Genomic DNA, 24142 nt, shown 5'->3' on the forward strand with positions numbered 1-24142 from the left:
ACTTCTGAAGTTATTATTTCTTATATCAGACATATTCTTTCTAGATATTAGACACATATACTTGGCAAGATTTCGAGTTTTTGTAGTGCAAAGGCATTAGCTTCTGATTTCTGGTTGGAAAGTGGAAGCGGTAAGTGAAAAGTAAGAATGTATTACTTTGGCTCAAGGTCGGTTATAATGAAGTATCTTTTAAAGTCAGATTTCTCCATTTCCCTTTTACATTACATCAAGTGCAATCAATCCCTGAAGATAACAACTCAGAACAGCAAGAAACCTGCACCTACATTCGTTTTAAATAAGCCAACCCATGTTAAGTACTTTTTTCACACACATACAGTAGAACCACAGCTTTCCCATGACTTCTTTCTATAGGATGTTGAATAGTATTTGTTGAGAGAAAGGTGAAGGTGGATCAGATGTGGCAGGAGGCTTTGAGGAACAAACATGACAGGTTTTCATGTCTAGCATGAACAACATACTTCAGTTCAGGATCTCTATTCAACTAAAAGCCAAAACCTTGTCCTCATTTCTCTTTCTGTATTTACATTTATATAATGTTGTATCTGTATGTGTGTGTCATCTATGAAGATGGCTTGAAAAATGTATACAAAGTTGATAAACAAAAAAATTGTCCAAGAACCCTAAATTACATACATTATTTTATTATGTACATACGCTTTACATATATCCAGAGGTGGCAGAAGTACTCAGATCTTGTACTTGAGTAAAAGTAGAAGTACTCAGATATTGTACTTGAGTAAAAGTAGAAGTACTCAGATCTTGTACTTAAGTAAAGGTAGAAGTACTCAGATCTTGTACTTGAGTAAAAGTAGAAGTACTCAGATCTTGTACTTGAGTAAAAGTAGAAGTACTCAGATCTTGTACTTTAGTAAAAGTAGAAGTACTCAGATCTCGTACTTGAGTAAAAGTAGAAGTACTCAGATCTTGTACTTAAGTAAAAGTAGAAGTACTCAGATCTTGTCCTTCAGTAAAAGTAGAAGTACTCAGATCTTGTACTTAAGTAAAAGCAGAAGTACTCAGATCTTGTACTTGAGTAAAAGTAGAAGTACTCAGATCTTGTACTTGAGTAAAATTAGAAGTACTCAGATCTTGTACTTAAGTAAAGGTAGAAATACTCAGATATTGTACTTAAGTAAAAGTAGAAGTATTCAGATCATGTACTTGAGTAAAAGTAGAAGTACTCAGAACTTGTACTTAAGTAAAAGTAGAAGTACTCAGATCTTGTACTTGAGTAAAAGTAGAAGTACTCAGATTTTGTACTGAGTAAAAGTAGAAGTACTCAGATCTTGTACTTGAGTAAAAGTAGAAGTACTCAGAACTTGTACTTGAGTAAAAGTAGAATCACCAGAGTGTAGGAATACTCTGTTGGAAGTAAAAGTCCTTCAATCAAAATGTTACTCAAGGAAAAGTACAAAAGTATAAGCATCAATTCCCTCGAAATTGTACGTAAGTGCAGTACTTGAGTAAATTAACTTAGTTACTTTTAACCACTGCATAAATTCGAAAATCTTAAAACGAGATGAGCTGTCCCCCCCTCACACCGCTAAGTGATTTTGGATAAACGTGGCACCTTAAGCCTTTACAAAAATCACTAAGAACCCCCACTGCTCACCTGGGACGCACATACACCTGTATCTGTTGCCCACAAATAAAAATGCAAAGTTGAACAAGAACTAGATGACATGCATTCAAATTAGAAAATTCCTGCAACACACGCACTTTTATTATGGACACACGCATTACATACATCCAGATTTTATACTTAAGTAAAAGTAGAGGCACCAGAGTGTAGGAATACTCTTAGGTGAGATAAGTCCTTCAAAATGGTGCTTAGGTGCAGTACTTGGTTAAATTGACTTTCATATAAATCTGAAAATCTTAAAACGAGCTGAGCTGTCCCATCTCTGAGTGACATTGGATAAACTCGGCACCTTAAGCCTTTACAAAAACCACTTAAAAGCCCCGCTGCTCACCTGGGACGCACAGACACCTGTAGCTGTTGCCCACGCTGCGGCAGACCCCGTGGGCGCAGGGGTTCAGGGCGCAGAAATCCACCAGCTGGGCGCACGTGGGGCCGGTGAAGCCCGCCGTGCAGCTGCAGCCGAACCCCAGGGGGCCGGGACCCTGAGCGTAACACGTCCCGTTATTATGACAGGGGCCGGAGGCACAGGGGTCCACCTTCTGCTCACAGGTAGCTCCCTGGTATCCTGCAGGAGGGAGAGGAAATGGTAGAATGGTATACCGTCCAATAAATTACAATCTCCCTACCTCGGCGTCAATATGCTGGCATTTCGTCTTGTGTTTTTTATCTAATCAAATCAAATCAACATTTATTATAGCTCCAAATCACAGGAAATGCCTCAAAGGGCAAAGACAAAATACAAACGTCAAAGCATAAAAACTATAAAAACATTATACATCAACATAAGTATTGCCATGATTTATGATTTCTTATGTTTATATTTCGTATTTTTAGGTTCATATTTGAATTGTGTGAGATGTTTACATGCTTTAATGTTGACAGCGATAAAAGAACGTTATTCACTCCATGCAGACAAAGCATGAATCTGGGGAAAACCGTGACTTGGGTTTGAAAAAGAGCTAAAAAAAATAAAGTGGTGTACCCCAGGGATCTGTCCTTGGATCCCTTATATGTTTCCCCTTAATGAAATAATGTGCACATATGGTATTAATAACTGCTAGAATCCACTTCAAGACACTGGTACTTTCCTACCATGCTGCGGATGGATCTGGCCCTTCCTACATCCAGGACATGGTTAAACCGTACACCCCAGCACGTGCACTCCGCTCTGCATCAGCCAAACAGCTCGCTGCACCCGCACTGCGAGGGGGACCCAAGTTCCCATCAGCAAAAACTCGTGGGTTTGCTATCCTGGCTCCAAAATGGTGGAATGAGCTCCCCATTGAAATCAGGACAGCAGAAAGCTTACACATCTTCCGGCACAGAATGAAAACTCATCTCTTTCGACTCCACTTCGAGCAATAACATTACTAACAAAGCACTTCTCTTCTCTCGAATGCACTTACTGTAAGTCGCTTTGGATGAAAGCGTCAGCTAAATGCAATGTAATGTAATGTAATGTAATATCACTGCTACTTTGATAAAACACAACTCCATGTTGAATTTCCAAACCACAATCGAGAAATGGCTTTCATTGTGTCTTTAAGCCTCACAACTGCCCACATTTGTAGAAGCAGCTGTGTGGATAATGTACTGAAACAAAGACATCAAGAAGACACCACCTTTTGTCCCTTCTGTGTTCCTTTTCTCATCATCGTTAGAGCCAAAAAGAACCGCAGCTTATCAGAGTATTAATGATTGCTTTGACAGGGATGTGTTAAAGGAGGATAGTTGTGTTTCAGTCAAGCGTTCACTTCTCTTTTTTGGGTTCTTCACATCCTCTCATTAGTGTGCGAACCTCTGCTTCTCTCACCTATATCCTCCACATCTAAAAATAACTTCCTCCCTTTATTCTCCACCCCTTCTCCTCCTCTGCCTTCACCTCCCCACGAGAGCTGCCATTGTACTGCAGCGGGAGAAACACTACACGATATGAACACTAAAGTGGTGTGTGTGTGTGTGTGTGTGTGTGTGTGTGTGTGTGTGTGTGCGTGCGTGCGTGTGTGTGTGTGTGTGTGTGTGTGTGTGTGTGCGTGTGTGTGTGTGTGTGCGTGCGTGTGTGTGTGTGTGTGCGTGTGTGTGTGTGTGTGTGTGTGTGTGTTTGTGTGCTTGTGTGTGTGTGTGTGTGTGTGTGTGTGTGTGTGTGTGTGTGTGTGCGTGCGTGTGTGTGTGATTTACAGTAACACTGTAGTAAATTCCTGTGCCGACTGCATGGCGGTGCCAACTCAATTGAGCTAATGAAGAGATCTCTCTCAAACTACCATTGATCTGCGAGACTTTATTTCACCGTGAGAGGAGGCCATTTATCATTCGGCTGCAGAGAGGCAGGAGTCGGAGGATAATCTCATCCGAATCTCTCTTTCTCTCTTTTTCACCACTCTGCCTCAATCATATGCTTGCTTAAATCTAAATCACATGTGTCAAACTCAAGGCCCGGGGGCCAAATCCGGCCCATGGCGGATTTAATTTCGGCCCGCAGGATAATTTCTAATTACTATTAGATCTGGCCCGCCGGTATATTGCATGCACACCTTCACTCCATCCTGAGGGTCTCCTCAGCTCAGAGCCTGAGCCCAAACATTGATGAACTTGCCCCCAAGATGAGATGCCAAGTATCTGCTTGAACTAGCATCACAGAGCAGCACACTGAGTTTAATGGATGTTTCCTTCTGCACTTTCTCTCTCAGGACAACAGGGCATGTTTGGTTTGTTCTTTGAGGGAAATAGTTTTGTTGAAGCTGTTGTTGGCCTGTGGGAAAATGTAATCATAAGAAAGAAGACTCTGGAAAAGCTGCAGATAGAGCCATAAGAAATGAATGCAACTGATTATTTAATGTTTAATGTTGTTTTTATAGGCAATCATTTAAGCTTTGTTAGTTCCAGGTTTAATATGTGCAATAAGTTCATTTCAATAAGTTCTGCAATAAACATTGAACCAGTCCGGCCCTCGACTGGTACCCATTTTTTTATTTTGGCCCACTGTGTATTTGAGTTTGACACCCCTGATCTAAATGAATGATTTGGTATAAAAGCTACAGAAAACTCTCTTTTCATTTCTGTTTGAAGCTAATGCACCTGCAGGATTCTTGCTATGGTTGATTTCTGTGTATCTGCACAAAGCAACGGCTAAATGTAACGTAATCTATTGGTTGCATCATGTTTTAATCCCCTGCTTTCATCTGTGTTTAGCTACTTAGCTCTGCATGACATCTTCCTCCTCTTGAGCTCAACATCTTAGTGTTTGTTTGTCTAAATATCCACACAAACACACACTTTGTGACACGAGACCTGGCTGACTTAGAGGAGTTTGTTCTCACATGCCGCTGGCAGTCAAACCTGCCAACATTAAAAGCAGCTAACAGTTTATATTTAGCCCTCGCTCCCCCGCCCTGCGCTTCATGACTGGAGGCAGTGCTGACACCCACACCTCCTTTCTGTCAGTGTGTGTGTGTGTGTGTGTGTGTGTGTGTGTGTGTGTGTGTGTGTGTGTGTGTGTGTGTGTGTGTGTGTGTGTGTGTGTGTGTGTGTGTGTGTGTGTGTGTGTGTGTGTGTGTGTGTGTGTGTGTGTGTGTGTGTGTGTGTGTGTGTGTGTGTGTGTGTGTGTGTGAGTGTGAGTGTGAGTGAAGTAAAGTTAAAATAAGTGTGACCGTCTCTCTGGAAGAGTCAGAGTACAAAATGTACTTTAGCACATCTGTGGAGTTTCATTTCATATATGGTGTTCGTGTTCGCACGGATTTGACTTTTTTGACACTTGACGTTTAACTGAGAGTGCCAGAGAAGAAAGAAAGGAGGACACTTTTGTACTAATGAAGTCCTAAATGTGTGTTTAGTGTCACACTCTTATTAGCCTTTTGGGATCCAAACGGCGGAAATGGATGCAGGAACAACATTAATATTTGGAAATTATACGTAAAGCACTTTTTGACTTTGGATTGTTAAAGGTGGGGTAGGTAAGTTTGAGAAACCGGCTCGAGATACACTTTTTGTTATATTCCATGGAATGCTCTTAACATCCAGATAGCAATGAATATCTGAAGTGCTTTGACAAACAATCCATAAAAAAAATTCATCTGTGGAAACCGTAGTTCTGTAAAAAGCACGACCAATAATCTGAGCCGACTAAAGTAACTGGATGGCCTACCTGCCTGTCAGCCTTCCATCTGTGCACAAACGTAGCTCGTGCCCTCATTGGTCATGTGCGCGTTCGTGTGTGTTGGAGGAGGGGCTCTGGAAGGAAGTGGCAGATTTTTTCCGGTTGTGTATTTTAAAATTCTAGCGCACTCGAGCTGGTTTCTCCAAAATTACCTACCCCACCTTTAATAAATTCCTTCTTTGATATGCAATGAAGTAATGTTCTTTTATACTTTCAACTTTAAATCCATCGTTATATGTTAAAAGAAAAAGATGTGTGGATGAACAAGGTATCTTCTACGTTTGATTCTGTGTTTGAAACAGACATCTGAAGCATTTTCCTCTGATGTGTTCATCAGTATGGACGAACATCTTTCTCTTTATCTCTCTGTGCTTCTGTAACACTGTTTCTGTCGATAAGAAGGACTTTAAATCGACTTCTCTTTATTCCAGGGGTGTCAAACTCAATTTCCTCTCGGGCCACATTAGCCAGTTTTATATATAAGACTATATAAAAATACATATATAAATATTTAATAATATAAAATAATGTATTATATTACATTATTGCATTGGATTATTATCGGATACCGTAATAACTATATAATTAACTACGTCTGAAAGCAGAAGTCTGGGGCAAATAATTGCAAGTCCCTTCAGTGAGAATGTCAAAAAATGATTTAAAAAGAAAAGCCAAATTCTGAAGAAAAAGAAAGTCAAGATCAAAAAAAGAAGTCAAATTTAGAAAATAAGTGATATTTTGAAGAAAAAAAAGTAAATCTTTGAAGAAAAAAAGTCAATTTCTGAGAAAAAGGCACATTTGAGATGCATTGTGGGACATGTAGTTTATGGGCAACCTGCTTCTGTAAAGTGGCATGTAACCGTATAATAAAAATATTATATTCTTTGCAAGCTCTTGCGGGGCCACAGAAAATGAAGTCGCGGGCCGGATTTGGCCCCCGGGCCTTGAGTTTGACACCCCTGCTTTATTCCCTTGAATCGCAAATTAAATGTAAACAATATGATTTTGCACCTAGAATTGAAAAGATCCAGTGGTGTCAGTTAGCAGTGACCGAAACCTTTCCAGAACGATGGAAAAAAGGGATTTTAATTATTTATTCAGTGTGTGTTTTCTTCTAAGATGTGAATGATGTTCAGCATTTTCACTCAGTTATTGATTGATCATTTGTTAAACAGCGTGACCTGTGCTGAGACATCCTCATGTATGGATTTCCTGTTTTGCGGCTGATCAAAGATGGCCTTTTTTTGGTGCATTTCCATCAGATTCAATTTTCAACATATTTTGCATCTGTGTTCATCAAGGGCGAACACTTCCTTTAGCAACTCCTAAAGATTCTTGAAATTGATTATGCTCAGGTTTAACGGCAGATGGCGTTTTATTCAGGACAGATTGTAAAGTAAAGTGCATTTACTTCATTTGACAATTGATGCTTTATAACAATCTTCCATACACTTTATTAAAAGTTAGCTAAGTAAATAATTTCCTCTTTTCACCCTCTGTCTGAAACCAGAGCCCAGTCTGCTCTGATTGGTTAGCTGGCCGGCTCTGTTTTGATTGGTCGACCGCTTCGAGATATCCCGCCCCTTACCCTATCACGTACAATGTGTTGGAGCGCTGGCCAATAGTAGCGTGAGTGTTATAGTGATGTCATTATGTTCCAGAAGTAAACAAAGGAGTCCAATGGAGGCGTTTCAGGCAGAAGGATGGAGGGGGGATTTTAACCTTTGCAGACCATTTACATGCACTAAAACCTATATAACACATTACAGGAAAGGGAACAACCCCAAAAAGCATAACAGGGTATCTTCAAAGTAAAGACACCAAATAATCGAATATTTGTCATGACATCTTTAAAGGGCCGCTTTTGACGAACTCTCGCACTGATTAAAACGTTCTGGCCTTCTCCTCACCCCCGTTTCTCTCTCGTTATGAAGACACACACGAGTGATGGATTATGAATTCCTCTCCTCATTGGAGACCTTGTTTTTCTCCAGCTGCACATCAGCAGTCAGTGTGAGCACAGCCTCCTCCAGTTTGAGAATAAAGTGACTGCCTGGAGCTGTATGTACGGGGAACAATGAAACCGCCTCCATCTGCTGTTCCTTTATTTACGTGGCCAGGTCCATTGTTAGCTAATGTTTTCCCTGCATTCTCTATATATCTCCATTCTACATACACAGTACACGATGTACGCTGGGCTCTTGTGGAGAAACGCTGCTCTGGCAGAAGTTTTTGCGGTCACAGATTTCCCCGGAGAGGCGGATGCAGGTCGCTGAGGCTATGAAGACTAATTAGAATAGAGAAGGAAGGTTTAAATTAAGCATCTCTGTGGCACAGATACCGCTAACCTGCAGCACACACACCGAGCGGATAATAACTGGATTCATACAGTCGAAAAACACACATACGGCTGCTGGATTTAAAAAAAAATGTCTGTCCCTTTTTACACTTTTTTCCCCACAAAGACCAACGAGACGCTTGAGTTATGTTTTGAGTATTAATATCTTAGTAAGGACACCAATGCCTTTAATGCATTATTACTTATATTGCGTTATAATTGGCTTAAAGTACACTTATTTAAATAGTAATAAGGACTCATTACCATTCATAATGCTTCATAAAAATAATCATAACACATTTAAGAATGCTTTTCAAGGGCAAGTATCATATCATAGTGTGTAATAATAATATAATAATATAATAATAACACAACATAGCGCTTTTCCCAGTGCTGTTAGAAATTAAAATCAATATTTAATTATATAAAATAGATTAAACACCAGTAATGTTATAACTGTTTTATTGTGAAAATACTTCCGGTTAGTTTCCGCCTGTGGTTAAATTTTATTTTGGAAAAGCTATTCCGGAAATGATCTCCGAAATACCAACAGTAGCTTGACTTCAGGTTTTAAGGAAAAGTAACGAATGTAGCCATTAAAATACAATTAATGAAAAGTCATGAAAGAGAATATGAGGGGAAAAGGCGTGTTTAGTTATGTATTGAATGAACAATGTCAAAATCCTCTGTTATGTGCGATATCGGACATTGGTGAAAGGAGGGCGGAAGATTACGCCATAGCCGCCATTGAAGAGGAGGAGCCTAATGAGATATATAGTCAGGTGACGGAGTTTTGTGGAGTCTCTTCTTCAAGGCCAGGACTGCGAGAGGGAGCTGCAGCTCTTCTCTCCTCACCTGAACAATATTCTGCTTGTAACATACCCGCGCCTTTGTTTTAATTAAAGTACCCAATTGAACCTTCTCAGAGACACCATTTAGTCTCCTTTTTTAAAGCTTCTCTCCTGGACGCGAGGAAAACGAACACAGTTAACAGTGCTCAAAGACACTTTACAGACAATCAGAGAAGAGCATACAAATAAATAATAATACTGTGTTGTCATTCTCACGGTTGTCATACATTTGGATTAAAAAGAAAACCACTTTATTAATCCCTGAGCGTAAATTCACCCACACATGAGATGAGATTAGACATTATTTATCCCATTCGTTGTTGTTGTGAGCGGTTGCAGTGCAAAGTAGGAAAGGATACTTTCTTGTTGCCGCTGCTTTTAATTTAACTATTCACATCTTACACTGCACTGTAACTTTCATTCATGTACCTGTGTTATTCATGTTGTATTATCTTTGCTTATTAATGTTTCCAATGTGTTTAATGCTCTTAAAGGTGGGGTAGGTAATTTTGGAGAAACCAGCTCGAGTGCGCTAGAATTTGAAAGTACACAACCGGAAAACATCTGCCCCTTCCTTTAGACATCCTCACAGAGCCCCTCCCCCAACACACACAAACGTGCACATGACCAAACTGGCACGAGATAAGTTTGTGCACAGATGGAAGGCTGACAGGCAGGTAGGCCTACCAGTTATTTTAGCCGGGCCGGCTCAGATGATTGGTCGTGCTTTTTACAGCGCCATGGCTTCCACAGATGACCTGTATTTATTGTCAAAGCATTTAATGTATTCATTATTGTATCGGGATGTTAAGAGCATTCCATGGAATATAACAACAAGTGTTTCTGAAGTGAATTACATACCCCATCTTTAATTTATTTTTTATTCATTTACTTAACTTTTAATTGGGATAATGTGCAGCGAGTTGGTCATGATGTTTTCTTATTTCCTGTTTAACTCGACATGCTGTGTACTGATTACAATACATTTAGCTAACTCTTAATTGGATATGTTTCAAGGTAACATTGTCTTTATTCCCTATAATTAAAAATCTTTTTTTTAATGTATTTATTGTCAAAGCATTTAATATATTCATTGCAGTCGGGATGTTAAGACCTTTCCCTGGAATATAACAAAAAGTGTTTCTGAAGTGAATTACCTACCCCACCTTTAATGTCTTTCATTTTTGTAACGCACTTTGAATTGCCTTGTGTTATAAAGTGCTATATAAATAAACTTGCCTTACCTATGTGTAGAGAGGAAATCAATGAAATTGGTAATGGTAAGAAATACAAATATGTATAAATTGGGTCGCTGTGTAGCCGGTAGAGCTGACGAACCATATATTAAGGCTTGGTCACCGAGCGAAGGACCTGGTTTCGAATCCCGCCTGGGACAATTGGCCGTCTATCTCTCTCTCACTCACCATTTTTAAAAAGCGAAAAATGATTAATTGAAGCTTAGCTTAAATTCTTTCAGGAAGACTGGTATACTTCAGGCCGATGAGCTGCTTATAATCAGCTCATCACGGGCGTTGTCTTTAACCTATTACATTCACCTCATTCTCCAGCAGCCAATCACCGTGCTGCAGCCAAACTTTAAAATGGTTCTCCTCTCTCCTGCAGTCAGCCGCGATTTCAGGTCGTCATGCTGCCGCCCGCCTCCTCCCCATCCACCTCCTTTCATCATATCCAGTGCCAGGAGAGTTATCCAAAGACCTCATCACACCTCCCCTTCATCCCATCTCCTCATCAAATCCAGATCTTCAGCATCATCACCAGTGTCTAGACCCCGGGGGGTTCTCATATGCTCACGGCTGCATTTCCCCCTTTAGATATACGATTTCAGGATCGGGGTCTAATCGCCAAAGACTTAACATTTATTATGTGACATGTGTCAATAAATGTTCTCGTACAAAATGAAGTCTCTCCTGATTGAAATAGTGCCGTTACCTTCGGGGCAGTAACAGCGGGGCCCGGCCAGACTGCTGAAGCACGTGGCTCCGTTCTTACAGGGCTCAGAGACGCAGTGATCCACCAGCAGCTGGCAGCGCTCCCCTTCATAACCTGACACACACACAACAAATACAGATTATAATCAGACTCCTTCATTCAATTTGGCCAGATGCCGCCAAAAGTGGCCCGATCAGGCTAGAAAATATAGAAGAACAAAGTGAAAAAGCAATACAAAGGCATGATGTGACAATAATACGATACAGCTTTATTTATGAAGCACTTTAAAACCTCCAGACCAAAGTGCTGTCCACTCAGATAAACAAACAAAACATCACACAGCTCACACACCATAAAACTATTTAAATGCAATAATTCAAAGGTGTATTTTCTTTCTTGCTTTTAAAATGTTTGAGGAATGATTTCATTATGTTTACTTGGATGTAAATCTGTGTCTGTTGTCTATAATATAAATGTTATGTGAAGAGGAAGAGTACCAGCTAAAAGATTACAATTTAAATAATCCATCGATGTCAGCAAAATGCACTTTTATCCAGCACCTAGTTCAATTAAATTGGTTGTCTTGGCACCTTTCCCCCCCTGTTTTTCTTACACCAGCTGCTCACAAAGGGCTTGTTAGGGCAGCTCTCTGATGGGGAGCGACAGCCAATCAGTGGTCGGCTCCAACATTTACCTTCTGACCTTCACTTCAAGTCCCTGTCGTAAAATGTATCTGACAAGGTCAAAGGTTTAAAGCGATCTCTGCTCCTGTGCTCTTATACAGAGATTTTCTACACTATGACACCTCACAGTTTGACTGAGACTCTTTAGGAACTGCGATGGGAAAACATTTAAGCAAGTGAGAAACAACATTCTGTCTAAATCTAACATTTTGAACTTCCAAAATTGATTTACCTATTTTTTTTCTGCTTATTTGTTGTAATGTACACTGTTTGGAAAATAGTGAATGTCCTCTTCCAACATGAGAGTAACATGATATCAAAGGTATCCCAACTGTAGCTGTGAACATGACAGGATGTGTGATTACCTAGAAGAGCATCAGGACTGTTTGAGGCATATGATAGCTATGTGATTAACATGATGATTCAGCCTCTATGGAGAGAGACATATGAAAAGGATGATCATTTCTGACGTGGAGCTAATCTGAAGTAAACATTGAATACTGCTTTCTATTCCTCCATCTTGTGACTGTGTGACTCCCTCTCTTGGATATCAGCATGTGAAGGACACTGCTCAGGAACTAGTTGATGCTCTGTATGTGATGACTACTTCCATTCTGGAGAGGATCACAGATAAATGGATCCTGAGAATGAAGCTCAAGCAAATGTGAAGTATTCATAAAAAGTCAGAATTTTGATAAAAAGTGAGAATTTTGAGATTTTTTGAAAAAGTCAGAATTTTGAGGTTTTGATAAAAAGTCAGAATTTTGATAAAAAGTCAGAATTTTGAGAATTTTGAGAAAAAAGTCAGAATTTTTGGAGGTTTTGAGAAAAAGTCAGAATTTTTGGAGGTTTTGAGAAAAAGTCAGAATTTTGAGAAAAAAGTCAGAATTTTTTGAGATTTTGAGAAAAAGTCAGAATTTTGTGAGATTTTGAGAAAAAAGTCAGAATTTTTGGTGATTTTGAAAAAAAGTCAGAATTTTCAGATTTTCAGAAAAAAAAACTACATTTTCAGAAAAAGTCAGTATTTTGTACATGACAGGATGATTACCTAGCTGCATCTTGTGACTGTAACTCCCTCTCTTGGATATCAGCATGTGAAGGAAACTGTTCAGGAACTAGTTAATGCTCTGTGTACACACACACACACACACACACACACACACACACACACACACACACACACACACACACACACACACACACACACACACACACACACACACACACACACACACACCTGGTGGGCAGGTGCATGTGAAGTTCCTTCCTTCCCCCCCCTGCCTCACGTCAGTGCAGGTGCCGTTGTTGCGACATGGCCGACGGTGGCAGGCGTCAAATTCTTCGCAAAAGATTCCAGTGTAGCCGTCCTCACACTCGCAGAAGAAAGTGCTCTGCAAAACACACACACACACACACACACACACACACACACACACACACACACACACACACACACACACACACACACACACACACACACACACACACACACACATATCAAATCAATGAGCCTTGAAGGTGAAACAATGGGAGAAAGAGAAACTTGTGAAATGGGAATAATGAGACTGCTGACTATAAAGTGATTCAGAAATATAACCGCGCAGTAACAAGAAGCAGTGACAGGCGAGGCGAGAGATAACGAGGAGCTGAGTTTAAAGACAGAAACCATTAGATGATCTCTGCAAAACACTCCCTTCACTAGTGTTTGGATATTAGTCACTGCATGTCTTTTGGTTTAATGTGCATGTTCTTTGTATCCTAAAGGGGGCTAGACACCAAGACCCACATGCATTTCTGACTTTCAGATAATGAATAATGAATGCAACGTCTGTCATTTGTGGGACTGGCTTTTGTTCTTTTGATTTTTACATGACATTTGTCCAAAGCTCTAAGTGTCTGCTAAGTGAATCCCAGGAAGAAGATGTATTTATTGTTCTGCTATACTTTTGTAAATAATGGCAAAAAGGCATCGCTGGACACACTGATGAAGCTGCAGTGACAATATCAGGTATTTGAAACATCGCTTGTGCAAAACAGCAAATCTTGACTGAAAAGAAAACTGTATATTATTTTACTGTAAGTATTTGGATGCTTTATTTTGAATTTCGATGTGTCTCTATTTGACTCTATCACTGTCATGATGTATATATTTTTCTTTTGAGTTCTGTGTTATGTTTTATTTTTATGTCGTTCTTCTTTTAATTTTCACATTTTGTGCAATGCCTTGTTTAACCCTCCTGTTCTTTTCGTTCCCCCCCCCCCCCTCGTTATTTTGGTGTTCGCAGTCAAATTTGACCGGTCCTGTTTCAACTGCTATCACATTAACACAAAAACCATTAATCATCACCAAATTTAATTTAACACCCTTTCAAACTGTACATATTGTATCAGACTACTGGTATACATGAACAACTGCAGTAAATATACAAAGAACAGACACTGAACATGTGTTGCGTGTGCCAGGTGAGATCCATGTGGGGGGATGGGCACATAAGAGCGGGAAATGTGTGAAATTTTACTAATTACTAATTCCTTTTCTTTATGGCGGTCATTTTTGACCGGGAACACCATGGGTGTTACAAAGTTGACTCAATCATCCATCATCCAGAATTCAATGAAAGTGGTGATCAGCAATTTGATAAGTTCAAATGTCTACTGTGAAGGATATCATGAAGCCTTAATGCAATCGAATGTAAAACAAAAAAGTTAGTAAATCGGTCAGATTTGACCCGAAGACAACAGGAGGGTTAAGTGCTGCTGTGACGAAAAGAATTCCCACATTGGAAGCAAATAAAGTACACTTTATCTTATCTTTAACTTAATAGATATCCAATCAAAGTATGAAATAATACTCCAGGATTCTATATTAGTTTGTTTTATGTTCATTATCTTTGACTGTTTTTAAATGCCATGTTATAATGTGTTTCTGCTGCACGTTGAATTGCCTTGTGTTGAAAGGTGTTATATAAATAAAAGTTCCTTGCTCAAAGTTGCCACTTTATGTCTCACCTCAGAGGGCTGCGTGATGCACTTTCCCTTCCCGGAGCACTGAGGGTCGCTGAAGCTGCTGCCGGGCTCCACGCAGCTGCTGGCTTTCACCGTCAGGTTGAGACGCAGCGTGACCTCCGGCGCTGTGGGGGTGCCCACGCGCAACACACCTACAACAGAACAGGCCTTTTATATTTTCTTCACTCATTATGTTTTAAAAGTATGTCCTGCATTGGCATGATTAACCCTTAGATGCATAAGTGGGTCTTTTTTGACCCGGTGAGGTGGTTTTCTTGAAGTATCTTTGTAATTACATTTTTTTATCATTTCATATTCCAGCTATTCCCCAAAAAGCATGTTTTGGATATCATGCCATTCAAATTTTAAATTTACATTTTAAGAAATTGTAGTTTTTGTATTACTAACCCAAGCTTCCATAAGTGGGTCAAAAATGACCCGCATGCATTTTCTATGGGATCCAATGGGAAAACGTTTTTTTTCTAAATGTAAAAAAAATGTCTAAAATTATAAATAGTGAAAAATGAAATATAAAATATTTCTAGTGTGAACCAAAATATAATACTAAATATTATACAATTGATTTTTCTTAACCAAAATGACAATGATGGCATACAAACTCATATTATTCTAATACGGGTCCTTTTTGATCCACTCATGGAAGAGTGTAGGGTCCAGTCACTCTAAGGGCATCTAAGGGTTAAAAACAATATCCCCATATCTTTGTGGGGAGAAATATTGTGCGAATGCGAGAGGTTTATTAGAATGATTTGCAATCTGAAATAATTTTGAAATCTTCTTTTTATTAAAGAAGAGAGATATTTATTCAAATAAACATAGTTGAGATTAACCCATGCTGAAGGCAAGCCACAACCTGATCATCACAATCACATCACAACTGATGATAACATGCCTTCACTTGCATTCTGTCTAATATCCAGCAGGGGGCGACTCACCTGGTTGCAGAGACGTCAGATTGTATAGAAGTCTATGAGAAAATGACCCGACTTCTGACTTGATTTATTATCCCAGTTAACATTTTCCTGATGAGTTTATGTTCTAGTTGGAATATGTTTGCAATTCATCAGAATGTTCATTTTGCAATTAGAATTTATATTTAGAGCAACATTGACAATAAAGCAGGTTATGCTGTGGTCTATGAGACACATTCCCCTACTTATTATTTGATGTTTTACCTTTAAAAAAAACATGTGTAAGACATTTGCTAGTATCGAGTCCTCTTCAATACAGAATGACTCATTTTGTAAATCATTTTCCCATTTAGAGTAAAATAGATAATAAAATAGCTTATGCTTTAGGGCTGGGCTACCACTGCATTGTCCAGTCAGGATGCTCTCTGTGTTTTAAAACATGAGTTGTAACATTTTGTTGCCTAAAAATGTGTTGTTGAATATTTAGTCGTACTTTTGCCCTTGTGTCACCATCTTGTTACAGAAAAACAAGATGGCGACGGACAAAAAGACAGACTTAAAGCTTCAAAACCATTGTCTACAAAACAATGGGTTACGTCCCTGTGACTACAACCATTTATTTCATACTGTCTGTGATTTTAGGACAGATGTTTAATGACTCGTTACCTATAAAGTACACCTTGCTGCCAACAAAGCAATTACCACGTGTGTAAAAGTGTTGCAGAGCTGATGCAGGTAGCTGTGTGACTAAAATAGAGTCCAAGCCTCTCTGTCTCGTCTCTCTGGATCTAGAAGTTCAGAACACCTCAAATAACATCTTTAATCAAACCTGACAGCTACACGGGATAAAAATAGCCTCATAGTGAACATTAACGGACACTTTTTAAGAGACTGATGCGAGCCAATGAGCAGCGAGAACACAGATGACGAGACTTTGACGACGTAATATCCTCAGCCAATCAGGGGGCAGACAGAAAAACTTGTGCCCAATGACATCGAGCGAGCGGTGGCCTTGCAGAGTCACTGCTCCATCACATTCAGACACAGTGACGTTAAAGGAAGGAAATGTCATGTCAACGCTCCTCCCTCCTGACTGCATGCATCTTCCTCTTGCTGTTTGACCTTCACTTCCCTCTGTCCTTCTCTTTCATCCCTTTCTGTCTTTCCATCTCTTCTCGTTTCCTCTTATCTGACTCTTCCTCTCTCCTTCCACCCCTCTGATTTAACTCTCCAATGTCATCTCTCCCTCTCTTCCCTTCTCTGTATTTTCCCAGGCGATGCAGAGGCACACAGAGTTAGACGACATGTCAAGGTCACAGCTTAGTGAAGCTGCATCAGGTATGTCGAGCACACACAAGGTTAAACAGCCTTTCTGTCAAAGATAGGGACTCACACCATGTTTTGGCACGATGGTGCAACTTATCTCCTCCCAACATCTGTTTGTGTGTCGCTCGGTTTTAAAACACAGATGGAATATCAGCATAAATATCTGTTGTTTTTTCCAATATGCAAATCAAATATTCTGACTCTGATATGCAAATGTGCGATTCTCCCCAATGTCATGTCAGGAATAAACGCAGTTAATAACATTTATTTAAATTCGTTAATCCTCAGATGATTTTTTTGGCTCAGTTGTAAATTCGCTTTTTGGAAGCATTTCAAAATGTTTCCTAATTGGTTTGTCTATAGTTGATGGGAGAACAAATTCAATAAAGTAGTAAATTAAGTTTTATTCTAATAATACATTGTGCGTGACATTTAAAAGTTATAAATACCAAAGCCTTTTACCCACACGTTCACACTTTGATGAAGTAGAACAGTCAGTGGGATGTTACGGAAAATGGGTTTGAAGACTCGATTTTGGTCACCATTTTGGCGGACACCATCTTGTTTTTTGGAACCACAGGTGACACAAGGGGTGTTTCTCAATGTCGAGTAAAGCTGCTCCAGGGCCACTACTTCAAGCATACTACGTCATCGAGTGCCAAAGAAGGACTGTCCCAATGTCCATCATACTTGGAATTCTACCGAGCCCGGCGTACTTCGTAGCGAGACATTTGGAGGCTGCACATGTGTAGATTCCGCGGTCTTAAAATCCCCACAATGCTTTGCACACGGACCAATTTCCCCAAATCTGTGGCGGAAAATGTAAGGCGGGGCCTCTCAAATGACGCACCCCTGCACACTTGCTCGCCTGTTCCACTCTTCGTTTTCCGAATGCCAGGAAGTATTCTTGCCTAGCTTCTGAAGCAAGTGACTCGGAAGACATGTGCTACCAAGCAAGCGTACTCAACATTGAGAAACACCCCATGAGCAAAGCAAACTTCAATGCTGAAAAATATTAACTTTAAAGACTGTTCTCAACTATCCTGATCTGCTTGACATTAATGTGGGAAGCATTATGTAAATAAAATAATGTAAATTACGACTTTTAAAATGTATTCATACAATATTTGCCTTAGCACTTTTGAGACTTTTAAAATGTTTTTTGAACACAATCAAAACCAAAGAAAGGCTTATTTATTTAGGCTACATTAATTCAACACCTTTAAAGACCGCCCTAACTTGACAACATCGTGTAGCCACTCAATCAAAAGGTAGCCCCACCCTAAAGCATACCTGATGTATTGTCTATGTTACTCTAAATGGCATCATCAATTGCTAAATGAACATTATGCTGTATTGAAGAAGACTTCAAACTAGAGATTGACACAAAAAAACTTGTCAGTTAAATGTTTTCTGAGATGATAAATCCAGTGAGAAGTTGGGTGATTTTTCTCGTAGTCTTCCATACAATCTGAGTTGTTTTTGCAACCAATGGAGTCGCCCCCTGCTGGCTATTATACAAAATGCAAGTTTAAGACACATCCACATAGCATTACCTTTCCAGACCTGGATATTTTTGCTTGATATGAATACAGTTTTTTTTAAATGTGTTGAATATGCACAACGTCTTACTGAGGAAGTAGTTCTGTCCCAGGGGCAGGAAGTGGTCCGGCACCACCAGTCCGTCAGTGCCCTGCAGGAACCACATGGTCGTGCCGTTCAAAATGGAGGAACGGAGGAAACCGTCTTCATTCACACGCCACAGAACTGGAGCTCCACTGGCGTTCACCACCACCCTGGAGGGGGAGGGAAAAAAGGAGGGGAGGGAGGGATGAAGAGAGGACATTCAGGAGAATCACAAAGAAAATCTTAACATTGTGGGCTTTTATAAAGTTCAGCCAGGGCCGTCATGCAGACTGTGTGGGGCTTCACCTTGCGGAGGGTGCCTCAACTGAGCCGAAAATGCGCTTATGCAGTGCAATTAGTGTGGCGCGGCACGGTTTTACCGCTGCGAGGCTCCACTAGCACCACCCGTCGACGCTCGCGAAACAGAGGGCCTCATCATATAACTTTGCGTGGGGCCTCATGTTGGCCAGGGACGGCCCTGAGTCTAGCCCAAATTACAAATTCAGAACAGTCAGAACAGTTGTCATGATCTCTTTTCACTTGGTGACAGTGAAACAGCAAGATAATTGTTGATGGACAATCCATGATTCATGATTATTGTGGACAAAAAATAATTTCCAATAATGGTATTATCATCATATCTATGGGACATTTTAAAGGACATGTTTATCACAAATTACTTAACAAACTTTGACCTTATTTATTGTGCATTTTGTGTTTTTTTGGAGAATGTATTAAACTTAAAATACTGATGTTAGGATGTGGAAAGATATCCAGTAAAAAATGTTCCCAACAACTGCCAACACAATATTATCATATGTATATCATTACAATTATATCAGTATTTTCTACTTTAAATATCAACATTTTAATAAAAACTGGAATATCGCAACCCCTTTACTTACAATATTCACTGTTTAAATAATTGATATTACCAGAAAAATGCGTAAAATATTAGGACAGCTTCAAACTGCACCAATATTATATCGGGAGCATCACCTTGCTAGGCATCTCAAACATGAATTAATGGTCAACAACACTTTATCCTGTGTTTGAACCGAGGCGGATGATTTAAGGACGCTCCTCCTGTTTGCCCAACAAGGCATTATGGGTAAGGGGTTGTGAGTAATGGCTGTCAGTGTCTGGACTCAGTGGGGGGGGATATTACTTCCTGTGGAAACACTGTGACCCTGATGAACACGAGTTGTGAAATACAGCCAGTGTGTCGGAGCCTATCATCCATCAGGAGCTCAGTACAAAATATAGTGGTTGACTGATATGAGAGCTGACGGCCGATATATAATGCTGGTATTTTGTTGTTGACTTTTAATAATTAATGTTATTATTATTACTATTAAGAGATACAAAATTGCTGCATCTGACTTAAATGTATTTTTACCTTTTCTAAATGTATATGTGTTAACAAAATAAAAGTACATAGCTAGACAAACAACTACTCTGCAAACAAATTCATAATAATTCACGTTTTACTGAAGCAGCTAGGTACACCTTAATGCTCCTCCTGAGATGAACCCTTTTTATTCCAGGCACTACATGAGCTTTCTTCGAGCACCAACCCTCAGGCTATCGAGGGATGATTAAGGGCATGATCTCATAATATTGTAATATATCGTCTTTAAAACTTGACATATCTAAATGAAGAAATAATGCTAATTCCAAATAAGTCATCCTAAAAGCCGAACTGGTCTCATTTGTTTTCTATCTGGATGTGAGAGAGGATCGCGGAGAGAAAAGGGCGCTCTTGAGGAGGCGTAGCGCTGTATCTGTAAACATGTGAGCCAAGCAGCCGGCCCCCTGCTGGGCCCCGAGGAGGAGAAGAACAATGAGGGCCATGTTTCTGCCAGAGACACTGAGATCCAACATCTGCCATCCTGCCGAGCAGACATCAAACACGAAGCCGAGTCACCGCTCTTACAGCTGAGAGGCAGCCGGGTGGTGAGAGAGAGAAGTTTTTATATTAGTACTTTTAACTGCTCTTTTTATTTAAAGATCACCTATTATGCAAATTCCACTTCTTCATGTCTCTTCTACATCAACATGTGTCCCCTCTTCTTCATGTCTCTTCTACATCAACATGTGTCCCCTCTTCTTCATGTCTCTTCTACATCAACATGTGTCCCCTCTTCTTCATGTCTCTTCTACATCAACATGTGTCCCCTCTTCTTCATGTCTCTTCTTCATCAACTTGTGTCCCCTCTGTGGAAAGAGACTCTGAAAGTTTCAGGAACAAAGATTCTCTCTCTTTTTGTCCTGATCCATTTCTATAAAAACCTGTCTGAAAATGAGCTGATCAGATTTTGGCCACTTTATGATGTCATAACAATGTGTTGGCTTGTGGTTACACAGGCCAACAACAAAACACTAGAGAGGTAAAAATGATAATTATTGGTCTTTTTTTGCAGGCATTCATTAAAGCTGTTGCGCGTAGGTCGAGAGGACAATAACTTTTTTATAAATATGAGAGATTATTTCAGACGTGGGTGTGAGGTTAGCGGGGCATTTAGAGGGATTTAATCAGCGAGGAGCCTCGTTGAATCAGAATCGTTTTTATTATCCAGTGAGTTCACACATACGAGGGATTTACTTTGGTCTAAATGGTGCATACAAAGACACAGAGAGAAGAATACGTTGTTTTGTTTTTTAAAGATCTCCTATTATACTGTTTTTCATCAATATATTATAGGTCTCAGATATATACAGAACCTGTCTCTGATTGGCTGAAACACCAAAGGAGCCCCCCCCCCCCCCCCCCACCTAATCACCTGAATCTCCTCCTTGAGCACCATTAGGCGCGTTCAGACCGGAGTACTTTCCCCCGTACTTTTCCCGTTTAGTTCCGATAATGCCTGGAATTTTGCGATCACACTAAAAAGAGAACTTAGTTCAGAGAACTCTTACCCCCATTTGTAGTCCCTGCTAGAGAGGTGGGACTATCCTGGGGAGAAAAAAGTACCAATTTCGATTGGCTGGGCGAATTGCAAACCACGCCCCGTAAAAATCTGAAAAGTTTTGTGAAGCCACCATTTTATTTGCTCGCATTAGCATTATTAGCATTAGCCCCGCGCACCAACGGAGAGAGACTAACTTATGGCAACACAAAAGAGAACATGGGAGCGGTGGAGATGAGGAGGTGTCGGCGTAGAAGCTGCTGGGAGTCACAGCTCCGGGGACTTCCGGCCGGGGACTTCGGGTGGCAGTATACGCCGTGAAGTTATTTGCGGCCTGCCAGTAAACCCAAAGCAGAAGAAGACGAAGTGGCGTCAGCGGCTTCATTTGCCTAATCTTCCCTCAGGGAACTTATTCCGGTGTGAACGCGATCTGCTCTTTAGTTCCATGGGGGTACTAAGTGCTGGCACTAAGTACGGCAAAGTACTTGGTGTGAAAGCAACTATTGTGTTCTTTGTAACCAAATCTCTCTCAGAGGGGCGTGGGGAGGGGCTCCTTATTTTCATCTAAAGTAACAGACAGAGAATCAGCACTTTGGAAACAGGGCTGAAACAGAGGGGATTATGGGTAATGCTGCAATGATCAGTTTGGTGTTTCAGCCAATCAGAGACAGGTTCTGTATATATCTGAGATCTATAATATATTGATGAAAAACAGTATAATAGGAGACCTTTAAAAAACAAAACAACGTATTCTTCTCTCTGTGTCTTTGTATGCACCATTTAGACCAAAGCTAATTTCATCGTATGTGTGAACTCACTGGGTAATAAAAACGATTCTGATTCAACGAGGCTCCTCGCTGATTAAATCCCTCTAAATGCCCCGATAACCTCACACCCACGTCTGAAATAATCCCTCTCATATTTATAAAAAAGTCATTGTCCTCTCGACCTATGTGCAACAGCTTTAATGAATGCCTGCAAAAAAAGACCAATAATTATTATTATTACCTCTGCAGTGTTTTTCATGATGACGCGGAAGGAGCTTTACAGTCAAGAAGATTAAATATAGCTGATGCATTATACGTGTTATAAATATGATAGTGTTAATTAATATATTTGATGGTTGGCAAGTCGAAACAGACCTCAAGCTGTTTGACCTATTACTGGAAGATGAAATACAGGAGCTAAAATAACAGAGATAAATTGGGAATCAATGTATCTACGCCGCCTCCCCGATCCTATCCAAGTCCTGGCCCGCTTCCGAAGATGTGATTTGAGCACGCCGGGCCCGACACACTCCAATCCCAGAGCACATCCAGCACACACCTTCCGGAGACGACTACAAAGCCTGTGGACAACGATCAGTCAGAAGGCTCTGATGTGTGAACAGACGCCTCTCGCTACTTGCTTTTCGATCATAGACAATGCTGTTAACTGTGTTTAACTCGTGTGGTGCGTATTTAGTTTAGTGTTGTTGTGATCAGATGTGTCTAGAGTAGCTTAGATTTAGCACCTTTAGTTAGTTTGTATCACTTTGATAGTGAGGGTGGTTTTGTTGCTATTTCTGGGTATTAGTAGCCTATCTATTCCTTTGTGTTTAGTTAGGCTCTCTTTTTAGAGTCCGCCCTTTGTTGGTTGCTCATTTAAACCTGCGCCTCCAGGCTGCTTGCCTTCCATTTTGTTACATCGTTATTTAATAAACTCCTTATAATTATTACCAATTCCAACTGGTGTGAGTTGCTTTTCCTCATCCCCTAGTGTGGACGTAACAGTATCCATAAAGGGGCCATTAAGAGCCACAAAAGTGAAAACTTGAGCCAATTTTAGACCCTTAGAAAAGGCGTGCTAGCCACAGTTCACATAAAAGCAGAGATTTTAGGTAAGTTGGAGCATCACAGGTGAATTGCCCGTCTTAAAATGTTATATTTAAAAGGAAGCTGAGTCTGAAGGTGAAGCTATGAGCAGTAACTGGTCATTTGAACTGAAGAGGTTTGCACAATCCTCTGATAATTTCACACATGTTTGTGCATTATACCACTTTAAAGGTCCCATGTCATGGCCATTTCTACTGATCATAATTCCATTGTTGAGGTCTGCTAGAATAGATTTATATTGTGCAATTTTCTAAACTCACATTGGTTTCTCATACAGCATCTCTGTATAGTATGTGTATTCACTCTCTGTCCTAAATGGCTTGTTGGGGCTCTGATTGGTCAGGACGTTGCGAGGCTCGTTGCTGCTCGCTGCTGCGAGGAGCGGACAGGTTTCCGCGATACAGCGAGAACAAGCGAAACTCATCCTCAGCCGAAGTAAAAACAATGAGTGTGGCTTGATATTGAGTTAGAAAAAGGTTTCTAACGCTGTGAGAATGGGTCTGCAGAGAGCATTTCTCCGCGATCCCAACTCGTCTATTAACAGCGTTCAGGGAGCTCTATGCAAGTCAATGGGACTCCCTGTTAGTTAGCCAGGGGACCCTGGTGTGTGAGGTCCATTTGGGCCAATCCGGTCATTTGTTGTTGATTTGGGTGTTCACACGTCACAGAAACCAGGAAGTAAACAATGGAAAAAGAGAAATCTCCAACGAGGCGTTCTGGGGCAGCATAGACAGGTCTTTTCTGTGTTAGAGTTTTACTCGCTACAGGGTGTACTTTGAGGGTTTGTGACTCTGCACCTCTTAATTTCAATTTGTTACTGTGTTTATGTTT

General features: G+C 40.3%; 1 protein-coding gene across 1 annotated transcript in view; it reads right to left on the reverse strand.

Annotated features, from left to right (window-relative positions):
• Nucleotides 1–24142, reverse strand: part of dner (delta/notch-like EGF repeat containing) — a 90192-nt gene that overhangs the window by 13303 nt on the left and 52747 nt on the right. Inside the window, exons 4-8 of the mRNA XM_079677382.1 lie at nt 18535–18698; nt 14648–14796; nt 12876–13029; nt 10956–11069; nt 1995–2228 (exon numbers count right to left, since the gene is read on the reverse strand). Coding sequence (XP_079533508.1) covers nt 1995–2228; nt 10956–11069; nt 12876–13029; nt 14648–14796; nt 18535–18698 — 815 coding nt within the window. The remainder of the gene's footprint in view (nt 1–1994; nt 2229–10955; nt 11070–12875; nt 13030–14647; nt 14797–18534; nt 18699–24142) is intronic.

Source organism: Notothenia rossii (assembly GCF_949606895.1).
Source record: "Notothenia rossii genome assembly, chromosome: 4".
Lineage (NCBI taxonomy): Eukaryota > Metazoa > Chordata > Actinopteri > Perciformes > Nototheniidae > Notothenia > Notothenia rossii.